General features: G+C 37.9%; 1 protein-coding gene across 9 annotated transcripts; it reads left to right on the plus strand.

The window, feature by feature from the left end:
• Positions 1–2842: 2842 nt before the first annotated feature.
• Positions 2843–24755, plus strand: LOC135460550 (heterogeneous nuclear ribonucleoprotein K). Of its 9 annotated transcripts, none has more exons than XM_064737438.1 (15): positions 2843–2962; positions 5809–5888; positions 6753–6850; positions 8418–8474; positions 9919–9962; positions 10910–10982; positions 11565–11678; positions 12695–12823; positions 13318–13625; positions 13948–14002; positions 20084–20134; positions 21982–22003; positions 22078–22160; positions 22602–22771; positions 23545–24755. In XM_064737438.1, exons 2-15 carry the CDS (start codon positions 5840–5842, stop codon positions 23576–23578), a joined length of 1287 nt encoding a protein of 428 aa, XP_064593508.1. In that variant the 5' UTR covers positions 2843–2962; positions 5809–5839; the 3' UTR covers positions 23579–24755. The 9 variants fall into 9 exon arrangements, with proteins under 9 accessions (XP_064593508.1, XP_064593502.1, XP_064593505.1 ...); XM_064737432.1 differs by having other exon boundaries at positions 5809–5887; positions 6740–6850; XM_064737435.1 differs by lacking the exon at positions 2843–2962 and adding an exon at positions 3168–3245.
• Positions 24756–25489: the final 734 nt, after the last annotated feature.

Genomic DNA, 25489 nt, shown 5'->3' on the forward strand with positions numbered 1-25489 from the left:
GTATGTCAATCCCCCTGTCTATCAAAGATAGCACAGCCTTCTGTTCTGGAGTGTTCCCTGTCCTTCATCCCTTCCTCAAAGCAAGATTGGATTGCAAGGTTTGCTCCTTCTCCTTGATGGCTTCTATTGGATAGCCCTTACCCTGCACTCCTGCCCTAATGCCTTCCTATTGGTTAAAAGTTGTGTCCTCCCCTCATTCCCTCCCTTCCTTAAAAAGCAGGTTTTTGCCCTCAGTTATTATCACTTATCCCTGACTCCTCTGGGGAATTAAACTTTCCTTAGAACTCAAACAAGTGATCCCTCTTGTTTCCTTCGCCTCGGTCCCTCGTATTGGGTTGTTGCTGTGTCACGTGCGCCACAACCGTCTGCTGCAGGGAGCTGCGAGCCCCTGTAAACACCTCCACCCGGGAAGGTCTCTGTAGAGATATGGGGGCAGCCTCTCTTGTGACTGCCCATTGGTCTCAGGGAGCGAGCTGGCCGGAGAACATATTCCCTGTGACCGCAGCCCACAGTTACAATACTCTATACACAGTAAGGTGTAGATTATCCTTTGAAAATGACTAAAGAGCTTCCACCAAAATGTTTTCATTTATACTTTGTTAAGCTTGTTTTTTTTTTTAAATACAATCTAAAAGCAGCAATTAAAAAAATTCAAAATTAAAGCCAGTGCAATTATACATGTACATCATCCTTGGAACACAACAACTATTTGACTACATTGTGAAAAGGTTAGACTAGTAAACATGAAGAGCAAATGAATAAGGATAGCTGTGGGTTCAAAATTATTAGTAATACTTAACATGCCAAAAAGTAGATTCCCTATATGATACAATCATTCTTTTCTGATATTAAGTGATGTTAGAAACAGTTGGAGGGGTTAGGTTTGTTTTTTAAAATAAGTACATCGCTTTTAATTCCATTAATATACACTTTTTTCCACACATGAATATTTAGGAAATTTTAATTTCTCTACACTTCAGGTTCCTGGCATTATTGTAAGTGACTGCATCCAAACAGTTATTGTTTAAATGTACTCAACCATTTTAAGACAAGGCTGGTCATGTCCTATAGCTACCTCTTAAAAATCAGCTAAATAATCATCCTTGAAAAAAGTGTAAGAATTACCTGATTTGTTTTTTATTGTTTCCTGACAGTCCCTTAACCCATATCACCAGTCAAGAAGATAGAGGATTTTGCAGAATAAGAGTGATACATGAATATTTTAAATCAAGCCCAAAAAGTTCAAAAGTTTATTTCAATATTCTCACCATAAGAAACAAATTCCTAGCTGCTAAGGCATCTCTCACTTTTCCACTAACATTTGAGAGAAAAAAGGCATACCACTTAACTTTGAAATTTAATTTTCAATAGTCTTTCAGGGAAAATTTTGCCATAAATATTTCCCAATGCATAATCTACAAGTTTGTGCATGTTATTTATTCAAACAATTCTTCAATTGTTCTAGATGCCTTGCATCTGCATCCTGTAGAATTAATACAGTGGCTTTAGACTGAAAAAGGAATCAACTCTATAGTCATCAGAGACCTATCAGTCATCCTTGACATTTCTCTAAACCATGCTTAAGCTTTGGATGTGAAATGGTATCTTTTTCAACATATTCATTTCAGGCAGTGAAAATCCAATTAAACTTGTTCGAACATCATCAGCAAAATCTACTTTGAGATAAACTGAACCATCAGAAATTTTTGTGTTTATACCCCTGGACTCATTGCTGTTTTTGAGGTTTCTATTAAGACTTAAAATAAAACATCTAACTTTCAGAATTAGAAATTATTCTCTCATTTCATTAGCACTGTGAAGAGCACAAGTGAGAAGCCTCATTTACAATATAAACAGGCTGGGGTCTGTATTTGTATCATAGAGGTGATTTTTACACTTTAACCACGTTAAAGCTTTGGAACTGATAACAGAAGGCTAGCCAGATCTATCAATGTTATCTAGAGATCCAGTCCAGGATTTGGCTATAATAGCACCAAATTTTGGTGGTCATTGTCTCAAGAACATCAGTGGTTAATATGCTCTAAGTTCTTGATAGTTTTGGAAGCATCTATGCACATTTAAATTGTATAACTTCACTTGGAACCTATTTATCCCCTAAAGGGGGATGACCAAGGAACTCAACCTCCCTACAGAATTACACCAAAGAAAAAATACTATAAGAAGAGTAAAAAACCACAAAGTTTTTGTCTTCTGACATTATAACCCGCAGCTAATAAAAAAATACCCTGCCTTTAAGTTTGCCCCAAAACTCTACCACTTGGAACAAACGGTATAGTTACTTACAGGAAATAACCCATTTGTTTACTCATTTCGATAAGTTTCTCGTGTCGTCCATGGAGTCCTTAGCCTGTCACCAGCTTAGCGCTTCTACCCTGTGCCAAGACCCCCGGGGGCGGTAAGGCCAGCTGTCACCCCACATCCCGGCGGACACCGACTAGCTGCAGTGGATAGCGATGGATGCTAAGACAAGGTGGCCCGCCCCACCAGTCACATTAAGGACGACACATGCTTCCCTACTCCTCAAACAGGCTGACCAGAACCCAAGCCCCTTTCCCCACACCCTACCCTCAGTCGAACCACCCCATATACTTATCTGAGGCAGGGGCGGTGCCGAACGAGCGGGAGGGCAGAACCAGCGGGGCAGCCTGCTTCCCCTCACCTGAGTTGTAGGTGGGAAGAAAGACGAGAATACACCTGTCCTCTGTACACAACCCCAAAAACACCGCGCGACTCAACAGCCAATAGGAGGAGTGGCGCCACGCGCGGCTTTAAGCATCGCAAGAACACTGCCCCGCCTCCTCCAGTACTAAGGAACAAGCACAAGACGGACTTTTCACGGACGCCATTTTTTGTTCAAAAAAACCTCAGCGGTCGCTCTCCTTCGCTGCCTTCTATTGTCTCCACTGTTCTTGCCGCACTTCTCGTGGCCCCCGTCAAGCAGGTAAAACAAACAAACAACCCAGGCACACTGCAGCGGTGTAGGGTGGATAGTGCTCTTCTTCTCGTGATTACTTAGGCCTTTCTCTCCGTGGTCCACACGGAGGGCGGGGCGAATTAGAGGCCATCCCTGCCCTGATGGGCAGCTGCCTTACCCAACGGGGCCGCAGTGGGTCTCCCACAGGGGGAGGAGACGAGGTGGTTGGGCCAGTCATTTGGCGGTGCTGGTGGATGTGTGTTGGTAGTAGGAGTTGTTCGCCTTTCTCTCCTGTACGTGGTGCGTGCAGGTAAGCGCGGTTCAGAGGGGGTGTTGCTTGCACTGGGGGTGGGGTAGGGGGGATGGGTTAAGCCGGCTTGAAGGAAACTAAGCTGTTGATCGAACCCCTCCCAACCCTGTTGTGTCACACAAAAACACGGGCGGCCTGTCACCGCCGGGCCCCAGGATTTCCTTGGACTCTTGCAGAGACTGCGCTGGGCGGCGGAATTGAGTAGGTCTAGGAACTGCTGCGTGGAGAAGGAGGGGGCCGGGAGTATGACTCCTTAGCTAATGGGGAGTGGTTTTGTGTAACCTGCGGACCCAAGGGTCTCCCTCTACCCTAAGGGAAGGGTGTAAAGGATGATTTGTGTCTCACCCGTCGCGCTTCGGTGGCCTTAGTGCGAGCACGGCGGCCTAACTGGTGCCGTTCCCGGAGTGGCGATGTGGTGGAGGCTGGTCGCACTAGCGGGTGCGTGCTAAGGCTGGGGGGGGGGCGGTCGCCGCCCTTTTCTGGCACCTACCTAGGGTAGCTGTGGATGGGGTGAGTTTTTGGTAATTATGGTGGGCAGAGAGGAAGATGAGGGCACTCTGCTGCGGCCTGTGCGGAAGCAGCCGTGTCAAAACGATTGGGGAGCGTTCTGCAGCAGAGCCTGCTTTTAGGGGCCATGCCAGAGTTCTCGTGGCACGGCTGTTGCGCTCTGTCGGCCCTGCTTGAGCTGGGGTGAGGGCTTCTGAGTGCCTCCTTTGTGTCTCTCTGGTCGGAATGGGGGAAATCTTGTGACCGCGTGGTGGTGGTTTTTCGGCTCACGGCTCCGCCTAGCAGTGGGTAGGCGCTATCACAGTGGCCGCCATTTCTGCTGGTCCCTGCCACCGCGGAGGTGGGTCTCGGGCTGTGGGGTTATGTAACGGCGCCTTTCCCCCTCCCACCTAGGGCGCGAGCTGGGATTTCGAGCGCTCGGCGGCTGGCTGGTTTTAAAAGCTGTGCGAGGGGTAAAGGTGAACGTCAGCCTGAGCAGATTGGCGCGTGGGCTGTGGAAAGGGAAGCGTCCGGGCGGGAAGGGCCCTTAGTCCCGGAGGGAGCGGGGGAGAGACACACTGGCATCTCCCAACCCTCTACTCATGTCCGTGACTGCTTTGTTCTTTCGATGTTTTTAAAAAATTTGCGTTAGCGAATTTAATCCTGCAAACTCGATTTGCACAAAAGAGCACAGCAACTAGTCGAGAGCATCTTGTCCTGAACAGTATATTACATTTCTTCCCCCGGCAGGTCTAAAATTTTTGGGAGGGTCGAAAATAGAATGGGGTCTGGAAGGGTTAACCATTTGAACCTGGTGAAATTTATCTTCCTGCCCCCATCCCTGCGTTCTATAGGCCTCTGTTTCGACACTTGGCTATTCTTTAGGCGGTGCTTTTTCTATTAGCTCAAATTAGGGGCCTGGAAATACTAGCATGTGCTGGGGAGGTAGTGTCTCAGCAGCGACTGTAAAAGAGTGCATACCTACCGGCAGTGCTTGCTGTTAGCCTGCAAAAATAGGGTAACTTACAAATTAACGGATAATAAAAAGGATGCTTTAAAAAAATAAACATACCTCACTTTTTCTTTGTAGATATGTATATCAACCATTTGTTCAGGCTGTGAAAGTTGACCAATAAAATCCAAAGGAAGGAAAATAACGTTCTTTGTTTGGCTGTATCTGTACAAATTAATTTTTTAATAAGGTGCAAAATTATTCTGCCTGACTTCTAATTTGTTTTACAAGTATCCTTAAGTCGTGGATTTAGCAAAAACAGATCTTGTAAGAGGTACCTGTTTCACAAAGTCAAAAAAGTTTGTCTGCTTTTGAGATTCTTCATACATGTATGCAGAGGTTATACATGATAGTGTGCTATTTTTAACAGAATTTTTCAAGTGTGGCTTGTGTGTAATGTTTTGTTCATCTGTTGTATTGATGGAAGGCATGCTAGTAAGTTGATAGAAAACGTCTAATCGCCAACATTAATTTTATAACTTTTGGTCTAAATTGTTGAGTCTAAATTTAGAACTAAACAATTAGCATATAGAAACATAGCATCTCCTAAAAAGGAAATTCAAGATATGGTATATAACATCCTAAAAGTAGGACCCAGATAATTATTCACTTTAAATATTTGAAAGTCATTGTCAATAAATGTGATTGCTTAAAACTAGCAAATGCTTGAAAATGAGCAAGGTTGAAATAATTCAGAGTGCAATTGTGTGTCTATAAACCTTTGTACTTGGTTATTATTTCCCCTCTTAGTGATGTGTTTGGTCTTGTTGTTTTTTCATTTATAAAGAAAACCTTTGCTGCAAAATCTGAGGTCAAACCTCATTTTCAGTTGTAGCAAGATTCAGACCTGTAAGTGAACAGAACCTGATCTATGCTGTTTTCATAGGCTTCTGAAGCAGTAGGGTTTTGATCCTGCCCAGAGCACTTGGGTTTGCTCTGCAAGTATATATAAACCTGGTAAACTCTAAAAGCAGGCATTTCTTCTTGCTTTTCCCATTAGTATGATGTACAATTAAGCTTTTCCCCCACAAAATAATGTACTAGCTCTTTTTTATTCTGCAACAGATTTTATCTTCACTCCTAAGAATAAAAGGTAATGGAGACTGAACAACAGGAGGAAACCTTTACCAACACAGAGACAAATGGTAAATTTTTTTAAAGGGCTATTTTATTTTGGGAGGAAGGAAACTTTTTGAGTGAGTCTTGATGTTTCTAACTGTTTTGAAATGCTTTAACTGTATCAAATGCTTCATTTAATCTTTTAATTTTTAAATGTCCCATGTGGTTTTATGTAATTTTTGTATCATGAATATGTAATTTTTCTTTGGGAGTATTTTAGTCATGGTATAAGTAACTAAAAGTTATAAGGAAAGATTTGAAAATATTTGACAGCTAAATGCTCAGCATTTGTATGGACAACGTGATCACGTAAAGATACTGTTAGGCATATCTGTTACTGTATTTAATTTATAGCAGTTGTTAGTTTGAGGGAATGTATATATATGTGAAATATCTCTAAATATTAGCTAAATGAAAAACCTTTTGGACATAATTAGTGAAGAAGAGTTAGAGCATTAGTATTGATTCAGGCCATTTTTTTAAAGTGACTTTAAATACTGCTTTCCTACTGTTTCACCAGTATTTCAGTATTGGACAAGCTACTTTTAATCTTTTGTGCTTTAAGGTTTTCCCAGTTGTAAAAGAAATACTAAGTAGGTGATGCAGCACTGTTGCAAAGTGTTATTTTTTCACAAAGTTTGAAAAATTTGCATTTCAGCTGTAGTTTATAGATTTGAATAAGTCTTCACTTAATAATTGATATGTAGACTGATGAAGTAAAAACCTGTTTCTGTCCTATAGGTGCTCAGGGTAGATGTCAGAAGTTAGCATTGGGCTAATGGGAGGGAATGCTTCACTAGGAATACAGTGCACAACTTGATATACAGTTTTATCATGACTTAGAAAGTTAAATATACATTTGTGTTTTCCCCCTATGGACCTGTCTACAGGCAAACGTCCTGCAGAAGATATGGAAGAAGAACAGGCCTTCAAAAGGTCTCGGAATACAGATGAAATGGTTGAATTGCGCATTTTGCTTCAAAGCAAAGTATGCTCTTAGTATTGCTATGTTCCTGCTTATACCATTGCTTAAGACAGTGGTGACAGTGTATGTTTAGAAAGAACTTGTGCTTTATTTAAAATTTATTTAGGAATGCTTTTGTGCATGAATGACAGTAGAAGTGTATTGCAATCTTCAATACTTTTTTTTCAAGGGTGAGTCTAACAATCTATGGGACTTCTTTGATTTTAAAAAAATGTACTTATTGAAAAAATAAAGACATAGAAATGATAAGCCGCTTCTCATGCTTGAATAGAACATAATTGTTTCCAAGGGAATGACTATGTATTAGTCTTTAGAAAGCAAGCAGTTTAGAAAATGATCAGCTTTTAATTGTAAATTAAATATGAGGCAAGATGAGAACTTCCTCAAGATTTTAGTAATTTCTCCAGATTTAATAAATCTATCAGTATCAACAGTAGGAAATATAAGAGAGTAATGTTTCATGGCTTGCAATTGCTTCATTGACTAGTATAAATAGTAAAACTGCTATTTATGAATCTCCTTTAGTATTTCCAGTTGATGCAGATGTTTGTGCTGTCTGAAGTAATTCAGTCTTTTGTCTTAGGGTAGAGGAATGTTACCTTAACCCTACATGGCATTTCTAATGAATAGTCAAGTTGAGTGCTGCAAAATATTTTTAGCACTGTTAGCATCATGTATGAACTGCATAGTAAAAGTAATAATTTTGCATGTAGTTCTTGAAATAGCCTGGTAAAAAATTAGTTTTACAGTTTCCCCTCTTGAACATCTTGAGTTTATTCCTCTTGATTTTAGCAACTAGAGATTAGCAATTGTGTATATTGGTTTTACATTCTTCAGACTGTACCTACCTGAGTGATCAGTTTTACATAGGCTTCAGTCAAAAGTAGCATTTGCTCAAATGTTTGGAGTGGGAAAGTGAAATTTGCAAACATTAAAAAAGTGATCAAATAAACTAGCAAAGCTGTTGACTTATATAACATGCATGGAAACCCGTAAGGTTTTTTTTTCAGTCATATTCTAACTATGAGATGGTTGCACCCTGAGCAACCTGATCTAGCGAGTGGCATCCCTGTCCATGGGGGGGAGGGGGTTGGAACTAGATCATCCATCTTTAAGGTCCCTTCCAACCCAAATCATTCTGTGTTTAAACATGACAGATCCCAGGACAGACCTCTGTGGTACCCCACTTCTTACCAGCCTCTAGGTGCAATAAGATCCATTAACTATTACCAATCATCCAACCAGTTTTTTATTAATCTGCTTGTCCACCTATGATTCTATGAGAATATAGGCAGAATTGCCTAGAAACTTAAATTTAAAATTAAAAAAATATTACTGAGTATTTTTATCTCTGCATTGATCTTTTTTTTACCTTTTTTTTCCTCATGATAAAATCACATCAGTTTGTTTTGATTTAATTTGAACCTTTCAAAAGGAAACAAGCCTCACCCCACCCTTAAATGCACCCCACAGGGTAATGCAGAAATAGATACGTTGTTCTTAGTCTTTGGTTCAAAAAACAGTCTGTGCTGTTTTTAGCCTAATGTAAATTCTGAAAACTGTTTTCCAGAATGCTGGAGCAGTGATTGGAAAAGGTGGCAAAAATATTAAGGCACTTCGTACAGATGTGAGTATACATGAGTTTGAATTAATTTAACACCAATTCTTCCAGGGCACTGCATTGAAAACTTGATTGCATACATTTCTAGAAATTGAGAAATTCAAACCTAGACAACAATAATCTAATAAGCCACTTGTAATGATTGTTGGAGAAGATAACTTCAGTTTTTCAATTTGTGTTTTAATTGAAGCCCAGCTCAAGTCATGTGGGAGGAGAGGTTTATGTTAAACCTCTTTGCTTTCAAACAGGGTTCCTCTAAATTACACAATTACATGAGTTAACATCTCTTATTAGAAATATTGGTAAAACTTAAAACCTGTAACTATACCATTTTCCATTTATGTGAATCCATTATAGTGCTATTGAAAACTATCTCTGGTGGCTGGCTTAAGCCAGTGATAAAAGAATTTTTGAACTTCCTTTAAAAAAAAAATGCCAAAACATAATGGTCCATCTGTTTTTGCTTTAACAGTGTGGACATAAAGCACAAAACCATTGATGTTAGGGTTGCATGATTTAGGTACAGGTATAGAACAGTAAAGAAGTATTTTATTTTACTTGGAAGAATTTTTAAATGGTCCTAACTTACTTAGCTATTTGTATTTTACGTGGGTTGACTCTTGTGATTAGACACACATCCAGTGTAAATGTTATGTATTTATAAAACTTGGCAATGCTTCTTAAATTCCATTTGTTTACACTCCTGTACTTGGGATCAGCTACAGTTTTTTTCAAGCAAGACTGTGTTCAACACAATATTTGCTAATATATCATCACAGAATCAGTTCCATCTAAGTTCACAAACTATTGCAACTAGAATTGAGGATTAAGCTGAAATGGTCAGGAATCATGCCAACAAACTTTGGCAACTAGTGGTTTTGTTTGTTTGTTTAAGTAAATAAACACATCCCTTTACTCCAGATAATTTAACTGATCTGGAATACTAACTTTCCCAACTTGCTCAAGGTTTCAGTAATATGCATCTCAACAGTTTTTGTGTCTACCTTCATGAGCCAGCCTGCTACTGAAACATCATTGTTAAAAGTAAAATGTAGTTTAGTCAGATAACGTAACTTGTGAAGATCCATACTGTTAAGTCACATTTGATGTAGCAATCCGTTTTTGTGTTAGTCTTCAAAGCAACTTACGCTTGCTTCATTAACTGAAAGTAATAAGTATAGTTTGTATTAAATTAAAATTTATTGCTTTTCCCCCTTTTCCCTCTCCTTGTTTTTTTGGCCATATATCTCCGTTACCCATGTACTGGATCGACTTGCCCCTGCGTTGCCCACCATGACGTTGGCCCATCCGCCCCTGAACGCCCATGTGAAAACCCTGGTTGGCTATGCCCAAAAATGTGCTTGTTGCCAAACGGGTACCATACTTGACAACTACTGATTGAATGCCCATGCCCAATGCCAACATCCACGAACGCCAATGACCAATGCAGTACAATGCAAGTGTTTCAGTCCCAGACAGCAGTGGCCCTGAGCGGTATGTCCCAACAGTTTATGCCTCACTGCCTGATTAGAAAGAGAGAAATGTATTTTATTACCTGCCTTTGATATAAATAGTATCCCCTTATAGACCGTGTATTGTTTTTTTTAAAGTTTGCTGTCTTATTTTCCCCATTAAGTCTTTTTGTCACTGAATTTTTACGTGAGTTGGCCACCCAAACAATCCACTAATTTTATTTCAATTGAAAGAGCACAGCTTCAAGTGTTGTATATTTACTGTATTATAAAACAAATTGTTTCAGGACTCTCTTGCTCTGGTCTTTGTGGCCCACCTTTCTCCCCCCAGCATTGTCCATTCATAATTATTTCTGCTGAAATACTAACTCTAGTTCACTTTTCTTCACTTCTCATTTGTGTTATATTTTTGTTTGTTTGTGGGGTTGGTTTTTTGTTTAGTTTTGGGGTTTTCCCCCTTGTATTTATGTTGCATTTTTTGCAGAGCCCATTAGTAATCTAATTTCTAACTGGTATGTCGACCTTACTCCAGATATAATGTTAACTACTTACATATCCTCACCTTTTCTATAAAAAGGTGTGCTAGTTTTACCAATGTAATGTTAAGCGTATACTTAATTAGTGGTGGCAGGGGAAATGAATATTCACTCATACTTTAGTTTTGCGTCAATTTCTTGCCTGGTTAATCTGTCTGAGCCCTTCCAAAAGCTCTTGTGAGTTCTTTTGCTCTCTCTGCAAGGCCTGCCTAGCCTTAAATTCCTATATTCATCATGCATATGTATTGGACATAAACAAAGATGCATGTGTTGTAAATCCAGTGACCAGGTTTACTTTAAATGGAGAATATTAATTGTAAGGTCTTCTGTGTAGTCAGTCTTGTTAGAATTTTGTGTATGATTATGAATAATAAACTTATTTCTGCTACTTTCCACCTTCTCTATGTTTTCTGACTCTATGGCCTCTTAACAGTATCTTGAGTATAAGTGCAGATACAGAGACAATTGGAGAAATCTTGAAGAAGATTATCCCTACTTTGGAAGAGGTATGTCTCTTAGGTTTGTTTCTTTTTCAGAGGTATAAATTTAGATTTTAAAACAAGATAATTCTAGGTGATTGTGTCCTATTTTTAATATATTAAAATAGAAAGTAAAACCTAGCCTTTTTTTGAAAGAAGATCTATAGCTCTCAATGTATGTGTTGGCATTTTTTTAATAGGGGACAGAGAAAATTTCTTAAAAGAATAATATTTGGAACAGCCTTCTTCCCTTCAAACCACCTGTTTCCTGACTAGTTCCTGATTTAAAGTAGCTCTACTGTAATTTCCATTCTGCCTTTACATGGTAATCAAGTGTTGTGCTGTTGGATATATTAAAATTCTGTACAACAGCAATAATAATAAAATAAAGAAAGCTAATTTGACATCACCTTGTGTTGAGACAAATTACTTAAAAATGTGTTGGGTTTTTTTTTCTAATAGTAAATAAAGTATTACAGTTCAGCAGTAAATTAAGTCATACCATGCTGTTTGGAGAAAAACCTTAAAAAAGAAAATCAAAATTAGTATTTGTATTTTTCAATTATTTTTTCCCCTGACTAATATTTTATTCTTGTATGCATCTTACAGTACCAGCACTACAAAGGTAGTGACTTTGACTGTGAATTAAGACTTCTAATTCACCAAAGTCTAGCAGGAGGAATTATTGGTGTCAAGGGTGCTAAAATCAAAGAACTCAGAGAGGTACTGTTTCCTATTCTTTTCAGATTCTGCTTTTATTCTATAAACAAATTGGTTTTTTGTGTTCATATGCTGTGAGTGTAAGCTTCATCTATGATCTATGAGATCCTTAAGAGCATATTTCATACATGAAGTAGCGGTTGGTGATAGAGCCCAGAACTACTTATAAAGCTTTTAAGTGTATTAGCAGTAATCTTTATAAATAAAGGATACTTTTTAAAATTAAAATGCCATTCATCAGGAACTGCTAAATAGGTTATATCGATGGTGTTAGATAAGGAAAACTATTTAGTGTGACTAGATCTCCATAAGCTATTTAATGATAATTTAATAGATGTTTGAATATTGTTATAAAAAAGTATGGTGGAGTTTTCTTAGGGTTTTGTTTGTTTAGGTTTTGGATATTTCAACTTTCACTTCCTCAAGGGCCATTTTTTCCTTTATGAAGGAATGAGGTTTTGTCTTAAAAAGCCAGTGGTCTCTATCAATCTAGTGTGTTCTTTTCTGTCCTTTCCTCACATTGCATCAAAGGCAATTCCAGGTCCGTTTAGGCATAACTTACTATTTGTGTGGAATGAGGGAAAGGCAAGATGAATAGACATGATCCTCGCAACATTGCTGTCTTGCATCCAAAGCATGTTTTTATGAGATATGAAGGCTTATATAACCTGTAAGGTTATAATGAATATGTGATCCTTTTGCTTGTATTTGATTAAATAACAGTGTAGGTGAGCCATAATTAAAAGACTTCAACAATCTAAATTTTTCACTAGCATTTCATACCAACTGGTGCCATTGCGTGGGTATTAAAAATATAATATTTTAAGATTAAATTTGTTGTAAGAACTTGGAAGCCAAGCATTCACTTAAAGTGACTGGAAGTTGAATGATTTGTTTGACTGTTTCTTTTCAAATGTTTTCGTGTGTGTCTTACCCATTTTGTTTTCAATAAGTTCATAAAATTGTTTAAAATACTTCTATTTGAAAATTTTGGGGGTTGCTTTTCTTCTATTCAACAGAATACTCAAACCACCATTAAGCTATTTCAAGAATGTTGTCCTCATTCCACTGATAGAGTGGTGCTTATTGGTGGAAAACCTGATAGAGTTGTGGAATGTATCAAGATTATCTTGGATCTTATCTCTGAGGTAATGTGTCTTAAACTTATTCTTTCATTGGTATTTATGAAAGTCAGGATGATTTGGCTGGAAAATTATATCTTTCCATTTCTATTTTTAATTCATTGCCTATTCTCCAGTAACAAAATAAGCATTGGACTGTTAGCACCCTTTGAAATTGTTCCTGCTTGCTAGAATTGGAGTGTACCTTATTGGGGAAGACATTTTTGGTACCAAGGGACTTAGTCATGCTTTACATATCCATAAAATAAGAAAATTTTAATTAGGGAGGAAGTGAGAGAAACATATGTGCCACCCATCGATAACAGCAATTTCTCTATCATAGATAAGCTCTCAGGAAGTCTATCACTCTCCCTGCCTTGCTTATGAGTATTGTGAAATAAAGAACATATTCAGCATGTATAAATTCATATTTATATATTTATTATATTAATTTAATGAAATATAGTTGCATCAGTGCTAACTGGTGGGAGGGGTGTTATTTTTGTTTTTGTGTGTCTTAGTCTCCAATTAAAGGACGAGCCCAGCCTTATGATCCAAATTTCTATGATGAAACATATGACTATGGTGGCTTCACAATGATGTTTGATGATAGAAGGGGACGGCCAGTGGGCTTTCCCATGCGTGGAAGAGGAGGCTTTGATCGAATGCCTCCTGGTCGTGGGGGACGACCTATGCCTCCATCAAGAAGAGATTATGATGATATGAGCCCTCGCAGAGGACCTCCACCGCCTCCACCAGGCCGTGGTGGCAGAGGTGGCAGCAGAGCTCGTAATCTTCCTCTTCCTCCTCCACCACCTCCTCGTGGCGGGTAAGCTGTTGCATAAATGCATTGTACAAGTTGAGTAACATTTACTGAATTGTGTTCATGTTTCCAGGACTTGTTTCACACTCCATGTTGCTAGTAGTTATTCAGAATTGAGTGTGTATTGCACCAGAAAATTTTGAAAGCATTTGAATTTAATTATTTCTACAGTATTATCAGGACTAGTAGTTCTGTAACTTTATGTCATTCAGAACTAGGCTAAAGCATTTAGAAATTCATAATTGTGTGCAAATTGTTAAAACTTGAATTAGAATATAGAAACTAGTTCATAACATGAGTCATATGCTGCTGCTTTTTCTCATTTTAGAGATCTTATGTCTTATGACCGAAGAGGTAGACCTGGAGACCGTTACGATGGAATGGTAGGAGGCTAAAATTTATTTTGCTTAGTAAATACAGTTAGCACTTTGAGGAAACTTCTTGAATACATAGATTTAAGTGTGGAACATGTGTGCCTCTGATAAACTTTGATATCTCCACAATCTTTTGGCTATACAAATGGTCTCCCCAAGAATACAACTGTTGGAGGTGTAAAGAGTATTTGGGATGTGATCTGCTGTGTGGTTTTAGTTTGTGGGATTTTGTTTGTTTGGTTGGTTGTTTTTCCCTGCCTACCATCAATAATGGAATAGAAAGTTGGTAGAGCACAGTCCCTTCAGGTTTTAATTACACAGACCTTCTTGTAGACTGTTTCTTGTAAATCAGGATGACAGAAATAGAAATTGGTAGGCTGTTCAGATTAAGAAAGCATGTCAGAACAATGTTTTCCAACAAATGTTTACAAAATTTAAGAGAGCATGAATAATATCTTTAAAGGGATCTAGTTGGTATGGCAGATAATTGCTTATTCAGTTCTTTATGCCAATTTATATCTGAAAAAAATCTACTATGATTTCAAATATTTTGGAGCCAGGACCACTGATAAGATGAATTTTAAATGAAATTAGATACATTTCAACCATGTTGGGTGGTGAGGAGAATAAAAAAATGCGTAAAGATATTCTTCCATGTTGTACTCTAAAATATGACTTCCTGGTAGTAATTTATTGTATCCTCTTTCCTGGGAAGAGAAATTCTAGGTATCTGGGAGGTAAACCTCTGGTTAACAATCTCTTTTTTTTTTTTTACCTCTTCTGGCTCTGTTTGGCACATTCTTTAAGATGACAGGTTAGATGAGATTATTTTAAATAAATGGAAGAGAAAGTAGAGGAACTATGAAATGGGCTACCTAAATGAGATTTACACATTGGTGCCTCCTGGGAGGAAGAGGCAATTACTTCCAGTAACACATACTGGAAGAACATATCGAAGCAATGTCACAATTGAGGCACTGGAAGCCTAGCAGAAATACTAAAATTAAAGACTTGCATTTAAAATTACTAAAACCAAACAAACCACCCCCACCCTCCCAAAAAAGAAGTAAACAAACCCACAACATTAAAACCAGCAAGTTGTTTATGCTACTCAGAATCTTAAGAAACTAGGAGTTATGAACTAGACCTCTAAGAGCACTTCTTTGTATTTTCATGTTTTCAAAGCTTGGATTTTGTGTTTTCTTATTAGCATCTGGTAAAACCAATGTCAGGGCATATAAACAGAGCAATCTGCCCTTCCTTGGGTATGTGGTTGAGAACAGTCTTCAGCTTGGGGCAATAGTGTGTTCTAGTTCTGTTCCATTCCATTTAGAACAGAGAAATCTATTTGAACTCTAGTCTGACTTTGATCAGGTTGACCTTGGCTTTCTTGACACGAGTTTCTACAAATAAATAGGAGTCATCTCTGCTTGCTTGTTTTCTATGTTCTGAAAAGCAATTCTATTTCTTCCTCTTCACAGTGGAACTGCTCGTGGCTTTGGCTGCTTTATGCATGAGTTTCATAGACAGCCTACAATGAGGACTGCTTTCTGACACAGATCTTATTTAATTTCTACTTTTGGCTAGCCATAGTCCCAGTATCCTTAATTGTATAAGCACATGAAAAATCTTTCCATGGATTGTGAGGCTAAAACTGAAAGTGTCATACCAGAAATATAAGGTCTTGAGCTACTATACATTTCACATAGAAACCATTCTGTAGTGAAACCTTTAGAGTAAACTAACATCCTTGTGATTTGTGAAGTAATGCATAGGAAAGGCTAATTTCAGAGAGCAGGACTGCCATTTTACATAAATACATTAAAAGGCAAGAATAATTAGTCTTTTTAGACCAACATCTTGGAGATGTTGAATCTACAGAAATCCTCATTTTCTGCCAGATCTCTAAAAATGAGAAAGTTCAGACTTGTAAGATGGTGAACCAAGACTGGATGGTGAAACTTGACTTTTTTGAGATGTAACAAGACTGACAGTCTTGTAAAGTTGAAGATGGGAGGAAAAAATAATTGTGTGTGTATATATATATATCATTTATTCTGAAGCATTTTACTGGAAAACATACATGCATTGTTTCTCTTATTTACAGTGGTATATATTTTAGGTTGTAAGTACTAAATGCCTATGGGCCATGACAGCTATTTTGATAGCTGAGAAAACACAAATGCATTTCTGCTATTTTTTTAACACCCCCATGCCCATGGGTGCTTTAGATAGACAAATGCACAAAAACATACCAGGGAAAAAATAAGGTGGAGAAGTACATATAAAGCTGTTTAATCTTCCACTTCCCCCCTTTTTTTTTTTTGTTATAATGGTCTATGCCTAATGCTTTCAAAGTATTTTTAAATTGGAGTTGAACAAGAGCTAAATCAGTGTCTGTTGTAGTGTATGTTCAGACACCTCATCTGGTTTTTCTCATTCAAATGATTTCTACTGCTAAATCATTATATATATGTGTGTGTGTGTGTGTGTGTGTGTATATACATGTGTCTGTATTAGGACTTCAATAAAGGTACATACCCTAAAAAATATTAAACATACTTTATGTTTTAAGAGACTTGATGTTAAGGAGCATGTCAAAGAAGAGAAAGTGAAGAAAATATGTTTGACACATCTACATAAATACTAAAATTACCAAAATTTTAATTTTCACTCTTCTGGGCCAAGGAATTTCCCATCAGTTAGTATTGCATGCGTATTTTTCAATTGCATGCTAAAGGCAATAAATTCTTATTAATACTAATCATTTTGTCTAATCCAGTCAGTGATGTATTAGGTTTTGATTTAATTTGCATTGGTTACCAGTAGTAACTAGCACAAATGAGTCTGTAGAGAAGAAAATTGTATGCGCCTAATATTTTAGGAACCATTTTTAAAGGAGCACTTATATTTTCATAGAATCACAGAATATCCTGAGTTAGAAGGGACTCACAATGATCGAGTCCAACTCCTGTCTCTGTACAGGAGACCCCAACAATCCCACCCTGTGCCTGAGAGCATTGTCCAAATGTTTCTTGAGCTCTGGCAGCCTTGGGGTTGTGACCAGTGCCCTGGCTTCTAGTGCCCAACCACCCTCTGGGTGAAGAACTTTTCCTGGTATCCTCCCCTGACACAGCTTCGTGCTGTCTTCTTGGGTCCTGTCACTGGTCACCCGAGAAGAGATCAGTGCTGCCCCTCCACTTCCCCTTTTGAGGAAGATGTAGACTGCAATGAGGTATCACCTCAGTCTTCCCTTCTCCCATGACCTCAGCTGTTCCTCATATGGCTCCCCCTCAAGACCCTTAACCGTCTTCATAGACTGCCTTTGGATGCTCTCCAATAGCTTAATATCTTTCTTCTAGTTTGGCACCCAAAACTGCACGCAGGACTCAAGGTGAAACCACCCCAGTGCAGAGCAGAGCAAGAGAATCACTTCCCTTGACTGGCTGGTGATGCTGGGCCACAATTGGCCCTCCTGGCTGCCAGGGCACTGCTGCCTCATGTTAAACTTGCCATCAAGCAGGACCCCCAGGTCCCTTTATGTGGTGTCGCTTTCCAACATCTTTTTCCCCAGTCTGTACATCCAGGGTTGTCCCATCCCAGGTTCAGAATCCAGCACTTTCCCTTGTTGTACTTGATATGGTTGGTGATGGCCTTTCATTTGTTGAGGTCTCTCTGCAGGGCCTCCCTGCCTTTAAAGGAGTCAATAGCTCTTCCCACTTCAGTGTTGTTGGCAAAATTACTTAGTATACCTTCAAATCTTGTGTCCAAGTCATTTATGAAGATGTTAAAGAGAGCTGGCCCTACAATTGAGCCCTGCAGAACCCCACTAGTGACAGGTCAGTAGTCTGATGTCACCCCATTCACTATAACCCTTTGTGCCTGACCTATGAGCCAGTTGTCCACCCATTGCATGATGTCGTTATCCAGCTGGACATTTTGTCTAGAAGGATCCTGAGAGAGACAGTATTGAAAGCTTTACTGAAATCTAAAATGATCACATCAACTGGCTTCCCTTAATCAAGTGGGTGGGTTACCTTGTCAAAAAAGAAATCAAGTTTGTCAAGCAGGACCTTCACCTCATGAAGCTGTGCTAGCTGTGACCAATGACTGCAACATAGTCATTATCTATCACGTGTTTTTCAGTAACTCCCAGAATAATCCTCCATAAGTTTACCAGGTACTGAGATGAGACCGATGGGCCTGTAGTTACCATAGTCATCCTTCTTGCCCTTGAAAATTTGGACAACCATTGTCAGCTGAGACCTCTCCAGATTCCCAAGATCGTTCAAAAATCATTGAGGGAGGTCTCACAATGACATCAGCCAGCTCTTTGGGTACTCTTGGATGAATCCTATCAGGCAGCATAGATTTATAGGGATGCACCTGGAGCAGCAGATCCTGCTGAACTACAGGGTTAACTGGGAGTTGATTGTTCTTGCAGTCATGGTCCTCCAGCCCAGGGCGCTGGGACCTCCTTGATTTGTCATCCGAGTTGAAGACAGAGGCAAAGAATGCATTAGAGATGTTTGCCTTGTCTCTGTGAGCTGGCCATCTTCATCCTGTAACAGGCCAATGTTATTTATGGTCTCCTTTTTGCTACTGATATATTTTTTAAAACTTTATTGTCCCCCACAGTTCCGGCAACTTCAATTCCAGTTGAGCTTTGGCTGCCCAGATTTTCTCCCTAGTGGGGCAAGCAGCATCTCTGTATTCTTCCTATATCTCCTGACCTTGCTTCCACTGGGCATACACCTTCCTCTTTTGCCTTAGCTCCAGAAAAAGATCCTTGCTCAGCCAAGCTGGCCTTCTGACTTGCCTGCTTGACTTCTGACGTTTGGGAATTGCCTGTGCCCTTAGGAGGTGGTGCTTAAAAAGTGATCAGCGCTAACGGACCCCAGCACCTTCCAAAGCATTTTCCTGAGGGCCTTACTTGTTCCCTGAGCAGCTTGAAGTCTCCTCTCCTCATGTCCAGGGTTGAAGTTTTGCTGGCACTTTTTTTCCTCTCACCAGAGATTTTAAACTTGATTGTTTTGTAGTCACTGTGGCCAAGATGGCCACCAATCGCCACTTCACTCTTGGGCTCCTCTCTGTTAATGAACAACAACTCAAGGAAGGCCCCTTTCCTAGTTGGCTCCCCTAGTATCTGTACCATGATGTCATCCAGGTGTTTTTAGGAATCTTCTGGCCCTGGTTGTACCAGCTGCGTGGTGTTCCAGTTAACATCCAGCAAGATGAAGTCCCTCAAAATGTCAAGGGCAGTTGATTTGGAGGTGTCCCTTAGTTCCTTAAAGAATAATTCATCAGTGATGTCATCCTTTTTTTGGTGTGTCATCCATGTTATGTTGCATATTTTAACTCAGCAAAGGCCTTTGCCATAATAGTAATTTGAAGTGGATACTACAAATTGTATTTTTATAATTTAGTTGAATTTTTTTCCCAACATTTGTTAAGGAAGACTAAAGAAAAGATATGCTATATATCACACTTTAAAAAAAAAGTAATTGGATTTCCAATATAATTAGACAGTAGTAGATTATTAGTTTAGCTGTTGGCTGTATGAGGTATATGGAAAATAATAACATATGAGAAGCTGTCTCCTTCCTGCTTGACCTGTTGGTGACACAGCTATATCAATGACAGTTACTTGTTTTATCAAATGCCTTTCCTGTTTTATTTTTATGCATAAGAGAAGTAGAAGGTTTTGGTATCTGAGAGTAACGTCTTTTACTATATAGTGCAGTTCCAGTACTTAGAGGTAAAAAAACCAAGTAACCAACTGTTCAAGCTTTGCTCGGCCCTTAACTGTCTGAATCCTTTGTGTAAGAGGAAAATGTGTTTATGCCACAGAAACAAAGGAAAAAGGAAGTGTGACCAGTAACAGTTCCCTAGCAGTGAAAGTAAAAGGGAGTAAATCGTGTAACTGGTCTGTTATTTACTTTTGAGCCTTTGTAGTAGTTTTAAGTAGTGCAGAAAAATGTTTCTTTATATTGCTCTGTGTGTGTTTGCCAAGTTATCTGTAAGTCTCCATAACATGGACTTAATTTGGATTCATTTCCTCTTTTTCTTCTATTACATTGTCCCTGGAAGATGATGCAGTGTCATGTAGATGCCTGTGATGACATGCAGCCACCAGAGTTGGTGAGTGTGCTCATGCTTTTATTTGACTAGTTTAATAGTTTATTTTTGAGGAAAATAATTTTAATTGTTTAAGTGATAACTGGAATTTTTTGAGATTGAATGTAGTTAGTGGCAGCTTGCACCTTTGAAAAGTCTCTAAAGCTGTCATTGTAACTCAAGTTATTAGCAGTTTATGTCATAAACAGTGAATCCTATACAGGTAGTTAATGTTCCTCAATGGAAGCATGCAGCAGCGCAGCCAAGAGAAGCTTTTCTCTAGTACTGTCTCTTTTGTACCCTATTTTACTGTTTCTGTTGTAACTTTTGCTGTAACTCTTGCTTTGTCAGCACCCTGTAGATGCATCTATTTAGGACTATGTTTTATTTTAACTTCATCATGTTGTGCTTTCCCCTGTTTCAAATGAGGAATGCTAAAAGTAATTCTTTACTTATAGTTCTGGATAAACTTGTGCATTATCTATCCATATATTTGAAATATTCCATTTGATTTGTGTTTATCAAACTTCTTACTCTTAGAGGGTTTAGGGAGGAAAGTTCAAAGGGTATCAGCAAGTGTTTATGCTGTGTAGAAGATGTCAAAGTGCCACCAAATATTAAATGTTAGTTCCTAGCTTACATAAACATTGCAGTTAGAATTACTCATCTGCTGTCAAATTAATTTGCTGTCTTGTAGTCTGGGGAGGGGAAGCAGCAGAAAGGATGAAGAAAATGATTGTTCATTACAAGTTAGCCCAAAAAAGAGATTCCCTGGGCAAAATATCAGCAGAAATAGGTAGAAGAGTATGTGTGGAATATGCAGCTCTGATCAGTTTCTGAATTAAGTTCTACGCAGTGTCCTTCATTGTTTTGTATTTTGCACTCCACTACAAGCTCTTTTTATATTGTATTATGGTCAGTATTGCTAAGCAATGTGATTGCACAACACAGGTTGCTTAGAAACAGATAACTTTTTCTGAATAGCTTCCATTTTAATGTGGCTCTAAAAAGCTGATAGGTGTTTGGATATTGTTTTGGAAAAAATTATTGCATTACAACTTCTGCAAACAAGTAGTTCACAGATTCCTGTATTTCAGTGTTATCAGTTGAGTTCTAGAGAAGTGTGCACATCTGTTTCTGCTTCTACAGGAAGATTAAAATGAATGTGTGTGCATACAAAAGGCATTAGATCAAATTAAGCACTTGATATCAAGTACCAGTCCTAAAAATAAAAACAGTCAGGAGTGCTGCAGTACAGTGATTTGGATTTGTTATATGATAGTTTTAGCAGAACAGTAGTAATAAGTGTTATGATTGTCCCTTCTAAGATGCAAAGGATTGTAGCATAGTCTAAATGGAGAGAGGCAAGTTATAAAGTTATTAGAGTTGAATTGATTTTTCCTCAAGATGGAGTAGGAGGGTTGACAGTTACCAGGTAAATGTCTTGTCTCAAACTGAAACTTTAATTTCTCCTGAGCTGTATAGGTAGTAATAATAAGGCTGAACTCTGATCTTTGGATTTGAATACTAGTTTAGTTCAAGGGTCAGGAATAGATCAATATCAAGAGCTGTTTACCAACTGAATTGATAAGGTTGCTTGGTAAATTGGTATGGCTGGATCTTAATGACTTATTCTTAGAGATTTTAACAGAGCTAGCTAAAAGGTTCTTGTGAGATTCCTCCCTGCCCTCTTGTTCCCAGTCTGCCCTCTTCCCCACTTTGTCTTTAATGACACTTAGATTAAAGTTGTGGGTTAGGATTTTTGCATAAAATAGGCTCAAAGTTAACAGTATAATACTTGAGATGAAAACATGTTAATGAATCACTGCTGGTTTCACTAATTAAGGTTTTTCTTTCTCTTTTTCTTATAGTTTGAGGGTGGCTCTGGATATGGTAAGTTTTTATAGAGAACTTTGACATGCACTTCATTTAGTCAGTAAGAGGCTTGATGCATGTGTTTAAATCAGACTATTCTTACACAGGGGGCCGTGGTTCATATGGAGATCTTGGTGGACCCATCATCACAACACAAGTAACAATTCCCAAAGATGTAAGTGAAGCTGACTTGCTTTACAATTGTGTTTAAATAAATAAATAAAAAGTCACAGTCTTTTCTTAGGCTATGTAAGTAAATCAGAAGTATTTGGTATGCTTGATAAGTACTATTAATATAAAGCAAGTGTTTCTAAATCATTGGAAGTTTATTCTTAAGGATGTTTGTTTTGTCTTGACTTTAGAGATTGCACTGAACTGTTTTTAATTGTTAATATTCAATAATAGAGATGGTCTATATAACTTGGTTTTACAAACACTTGGTTCTTCCAACTTTATCCCACCTGTGTTTGCTAATATACATTACAGCGACTGCTTTGAGGCTGTAAAAGAGTAAGCTTCCATTGAAACCCATAAAACTAAATGGATGAAAGCTACTTGAACAGTACTGTGCAGAGAAAGTTATATCAAGAAATGAATGCTTTATTTTCTCCCCTAGTTGGCAGGTTCTATTATTGGGAAGGGAGGCCAGAGAATCAAACAAATACGTCATGAGTCAGGAGCTTCAATCAAAATCGATGAACCACTAGAAGGCTCAGAAGATCGAATAATAACTATTACAGGAACCCAGGACCAGATACAAAATGCTCAATATTTACTGCAGAACAGGCAAGTTGAAGCTTAATGCTGTCCTTACTATCATTTTTAAACTGACTTTCCTACTACTACATTCTAAAAAGCTCTTCTCTGTAATATAGTTTTTAGAAGACAGGATTTAAGTAACTATTGAACCTAACTTCTCTAGTGGTAGGTCTGCCTTGATTCTCTTTTCTCTGTTCTAACGAAAATGAAAATTCCCTCAAAACTAATCTTGATGGAAGACACCTTGGCCAAAGAGTCCTTTCATTTCTCTGGTGAAAATTGCTGCAAAAAAATTACCTGTAATTAATTATATAGAACCTGTAGAAAATATAGAAGATTTCAGTGGATGTTGGTCTAGTTCTGTGTGGAAGACTAGTGATTTTGTTGTTTTTAGATAACTGACAACAAATCACAGTCTGCCATATGGCACAGGCCATGCCTCTACAGGACAAGTTGAAATCAATTGGTGCTGTTATGCAGCATTTCACACCTTGCTGGCATTACTTTCTCTTCTTCTGAATATTAATAGTTTTGGACATAGTTTACCTAGTTTTGCTTTAATAACATGTTGGCTTGTCATAGGATTTTTTAATGTTTACTTGAATGTTTGGCTTTAGATTGCTAATATTTAAATGTGCTTTTAAATAATTAAATGCCTATAATTATTAGTCATTACCCTTTCAAAATTATTTACTTTAAATAGCATTGGAAATTTATAGTTTAAGAATGCCATTGTAAATACTGATGTAAGATGTATGGTCAATCATTCTAATACATGCTTTTTTCTTTTTCTTTTATAGTGTGAAGCAGTATGCAGATGTTGAAGGATTCTAATGCAAGATTATTTTTTCTTTTTTATAGTGTGAAGCAGTATTCTGGAAAGTTTTTCTAAGACTAGTGAAGAACTGAAGGAGTCCTGCACCTTTTTTTTTTTTTTTTTTAATATCTGCTTCTGTTTAAATAGCCAACATTCCTCTGCTTCATAGGTGTTCTGCATTTGAGGTGTAGTGGAATCTGCTTTTCGCCAGATGTAACGTTTTAGTTCATTAAAAATATTTGGGGTAGGAAAAGGTTGCACAAGACTAACACTGAAATTTTGAAACAGCAGCAGAGTGGATTTTATTTTTGTTCAGTGGTAGTAAATTGTAATGTGGTTTTATTTTTCCTGTAGCAATTGTGAACACCCTGCTTTATGTACACTGTAATTTTTTTTTTTTTTTTTTGAAGGGGGGAAAGGACTGGTTGTTCACATGTCCCTGGCATCCTTTGAGGGCAGTGTGCAGAATGTAATGTTCTTTTTTAAGATGTATTTTACAATTTTTAAATAAATTTAGTGAACCTATTATTGGTGGACGTTTTTTAATATATGTAAGGTAATATCTAAAATGAATACACCCTTCCCCCACCCCCAAGAAAATGCGTAAATTAAAGTTGCTGTTAAGCTTACTCTTCTGCTTCTTTAATATAGATGGAGTTACATGTTTTTGGGAAATTAAAGAAACAGTGTGAAAACTGGCTTGGCTTTGCTATTTGGGGGAAAAAAAGTAAAAAATATTAATGCTTACATTGTGTGAAATTTGACCTTTTTTCATATTTTTGGCCCTCTGCCTTGTATATATATCTATATATAGGTGACAAAAAATATTTTAAAACTGTGATGCCACTGAGTTAAGTGGGTTAAATACACCTGGTTCTACACAGATTGCTTAATGCAAATATAGTTAAAAATAGCAGTTGATGAAATAATGACTGGTACTTTTCAGAGCTCATTTTTGTCAGATAAAACTTTTATGAATTGACAAATTGGCAGTATCTAACTTGATTTTCATTGTATACAGACTCAATTTCTTTGATTTCCCTGTTTCTTGAGTTCCATAGGAAATATTTGTGAGAAATTAAAAAATAATAAAGTACTCCTGGATATTTCATGTAATAACTTGGCATTTGTATTTATAGGTTACAAGTTTTATTTTCGCTTCCTAAATAAAAGCAAAAGCAAGAGGTTCGAGAACTTTGTAAATCTCAGTGTGATTGATCCAGATTAAGTGGATTATTTCACTCTGGGGGGTTTGTGTCTTGAACTTTTTTTTTCTTATATTTTTGAACCATATGGGGTAATTCCTGTCATAAGGAGCTACACTTAAAATGTCATAGGAAAGGGCAAGGAGCTAAGAGATTACCTACTTAGCAGAGCTGTAATAAATCCCTAGAAAACACCCAAAACCTGATTTTTACTAGGGTAAAGGAGTATGGCAGTTTTCTCAGTAAATAAACATACACGTAGAATTGGTATTTCCTTAGGAATGACTGAACATAAATGAAGGAATTAGCAACCTAGTAAAAAGGGTCAAACAAAACTGCAAAGTTAAAACAAAATGGGTGCAGGTTTTTTTTCTATGCATTTCTACACTGTGTCTATGGTTTGTGTTTTTAAAATATTTTAGCAGGGAAAAAGCTGCACAAGTCAATATACAGAAAAATGTGTTTTGTTTTTTCTTGTTAATGATCTGCATCTTTTTAGAAGCTAGCCTATTATAAACAAGTTAAGCACCGTCTCTAGCTTTAGTTGGATTTTCTTTAAGGTTTCCTTAAAACCAAGCACTTATGTTTTGAGATGAGCCTAAGGGATTCCTACTGTAAAAGGAACTGGGTTTGGGATTTGTCTTATGCCTCTGTCCCCACCCCTCTTTTACCTACTGGCTTAGGGCCAAAAAGATGCTTGTTTCTTGAGGAGGACTATGGTGG

The sequence above is a fragment of the Zonotrichia leucophrys genome, unplaced genomic scaffold (genome assembly GCF_028769735.1).
Source record: "Zonotrichia leucophrys gambelii isolate GWCS_2022_RI unplaced genomic scaffold, RI_Zleu_2.0 Scaffold_57_311046, whole genome shotgun sequence".
Classification (NCBI taxonomy): Eukaryota; Metazoa; Chordata; class Aves; order Passeriformes; family Passerellidae; genus Zonotrichia; species Zonotrichia leucophrys.

Coding starts and splice junctions, on each gene's coding strand:
- LOC135460550 (XM_064737432.1), top strand. CDS start 5,840: ATGGAGACTGAACAACAGGAGGAAACCTTTACCAACACAGAGACAAAT. Junction 11,679..12,694: donor AAATCAAAGAACTCAGAGAG/GTACTGTTTCCT, acceptor TCTATTCAACAG/AATACTCAAACCACCATTAA. Junction 20,135..21,981: donor ACATGCAGCCACCAGAGTTG/GTGAGTGTGCTC, acceptor TTTTTCTTATAG/TTTGAGGGTGGCTCTGGATA.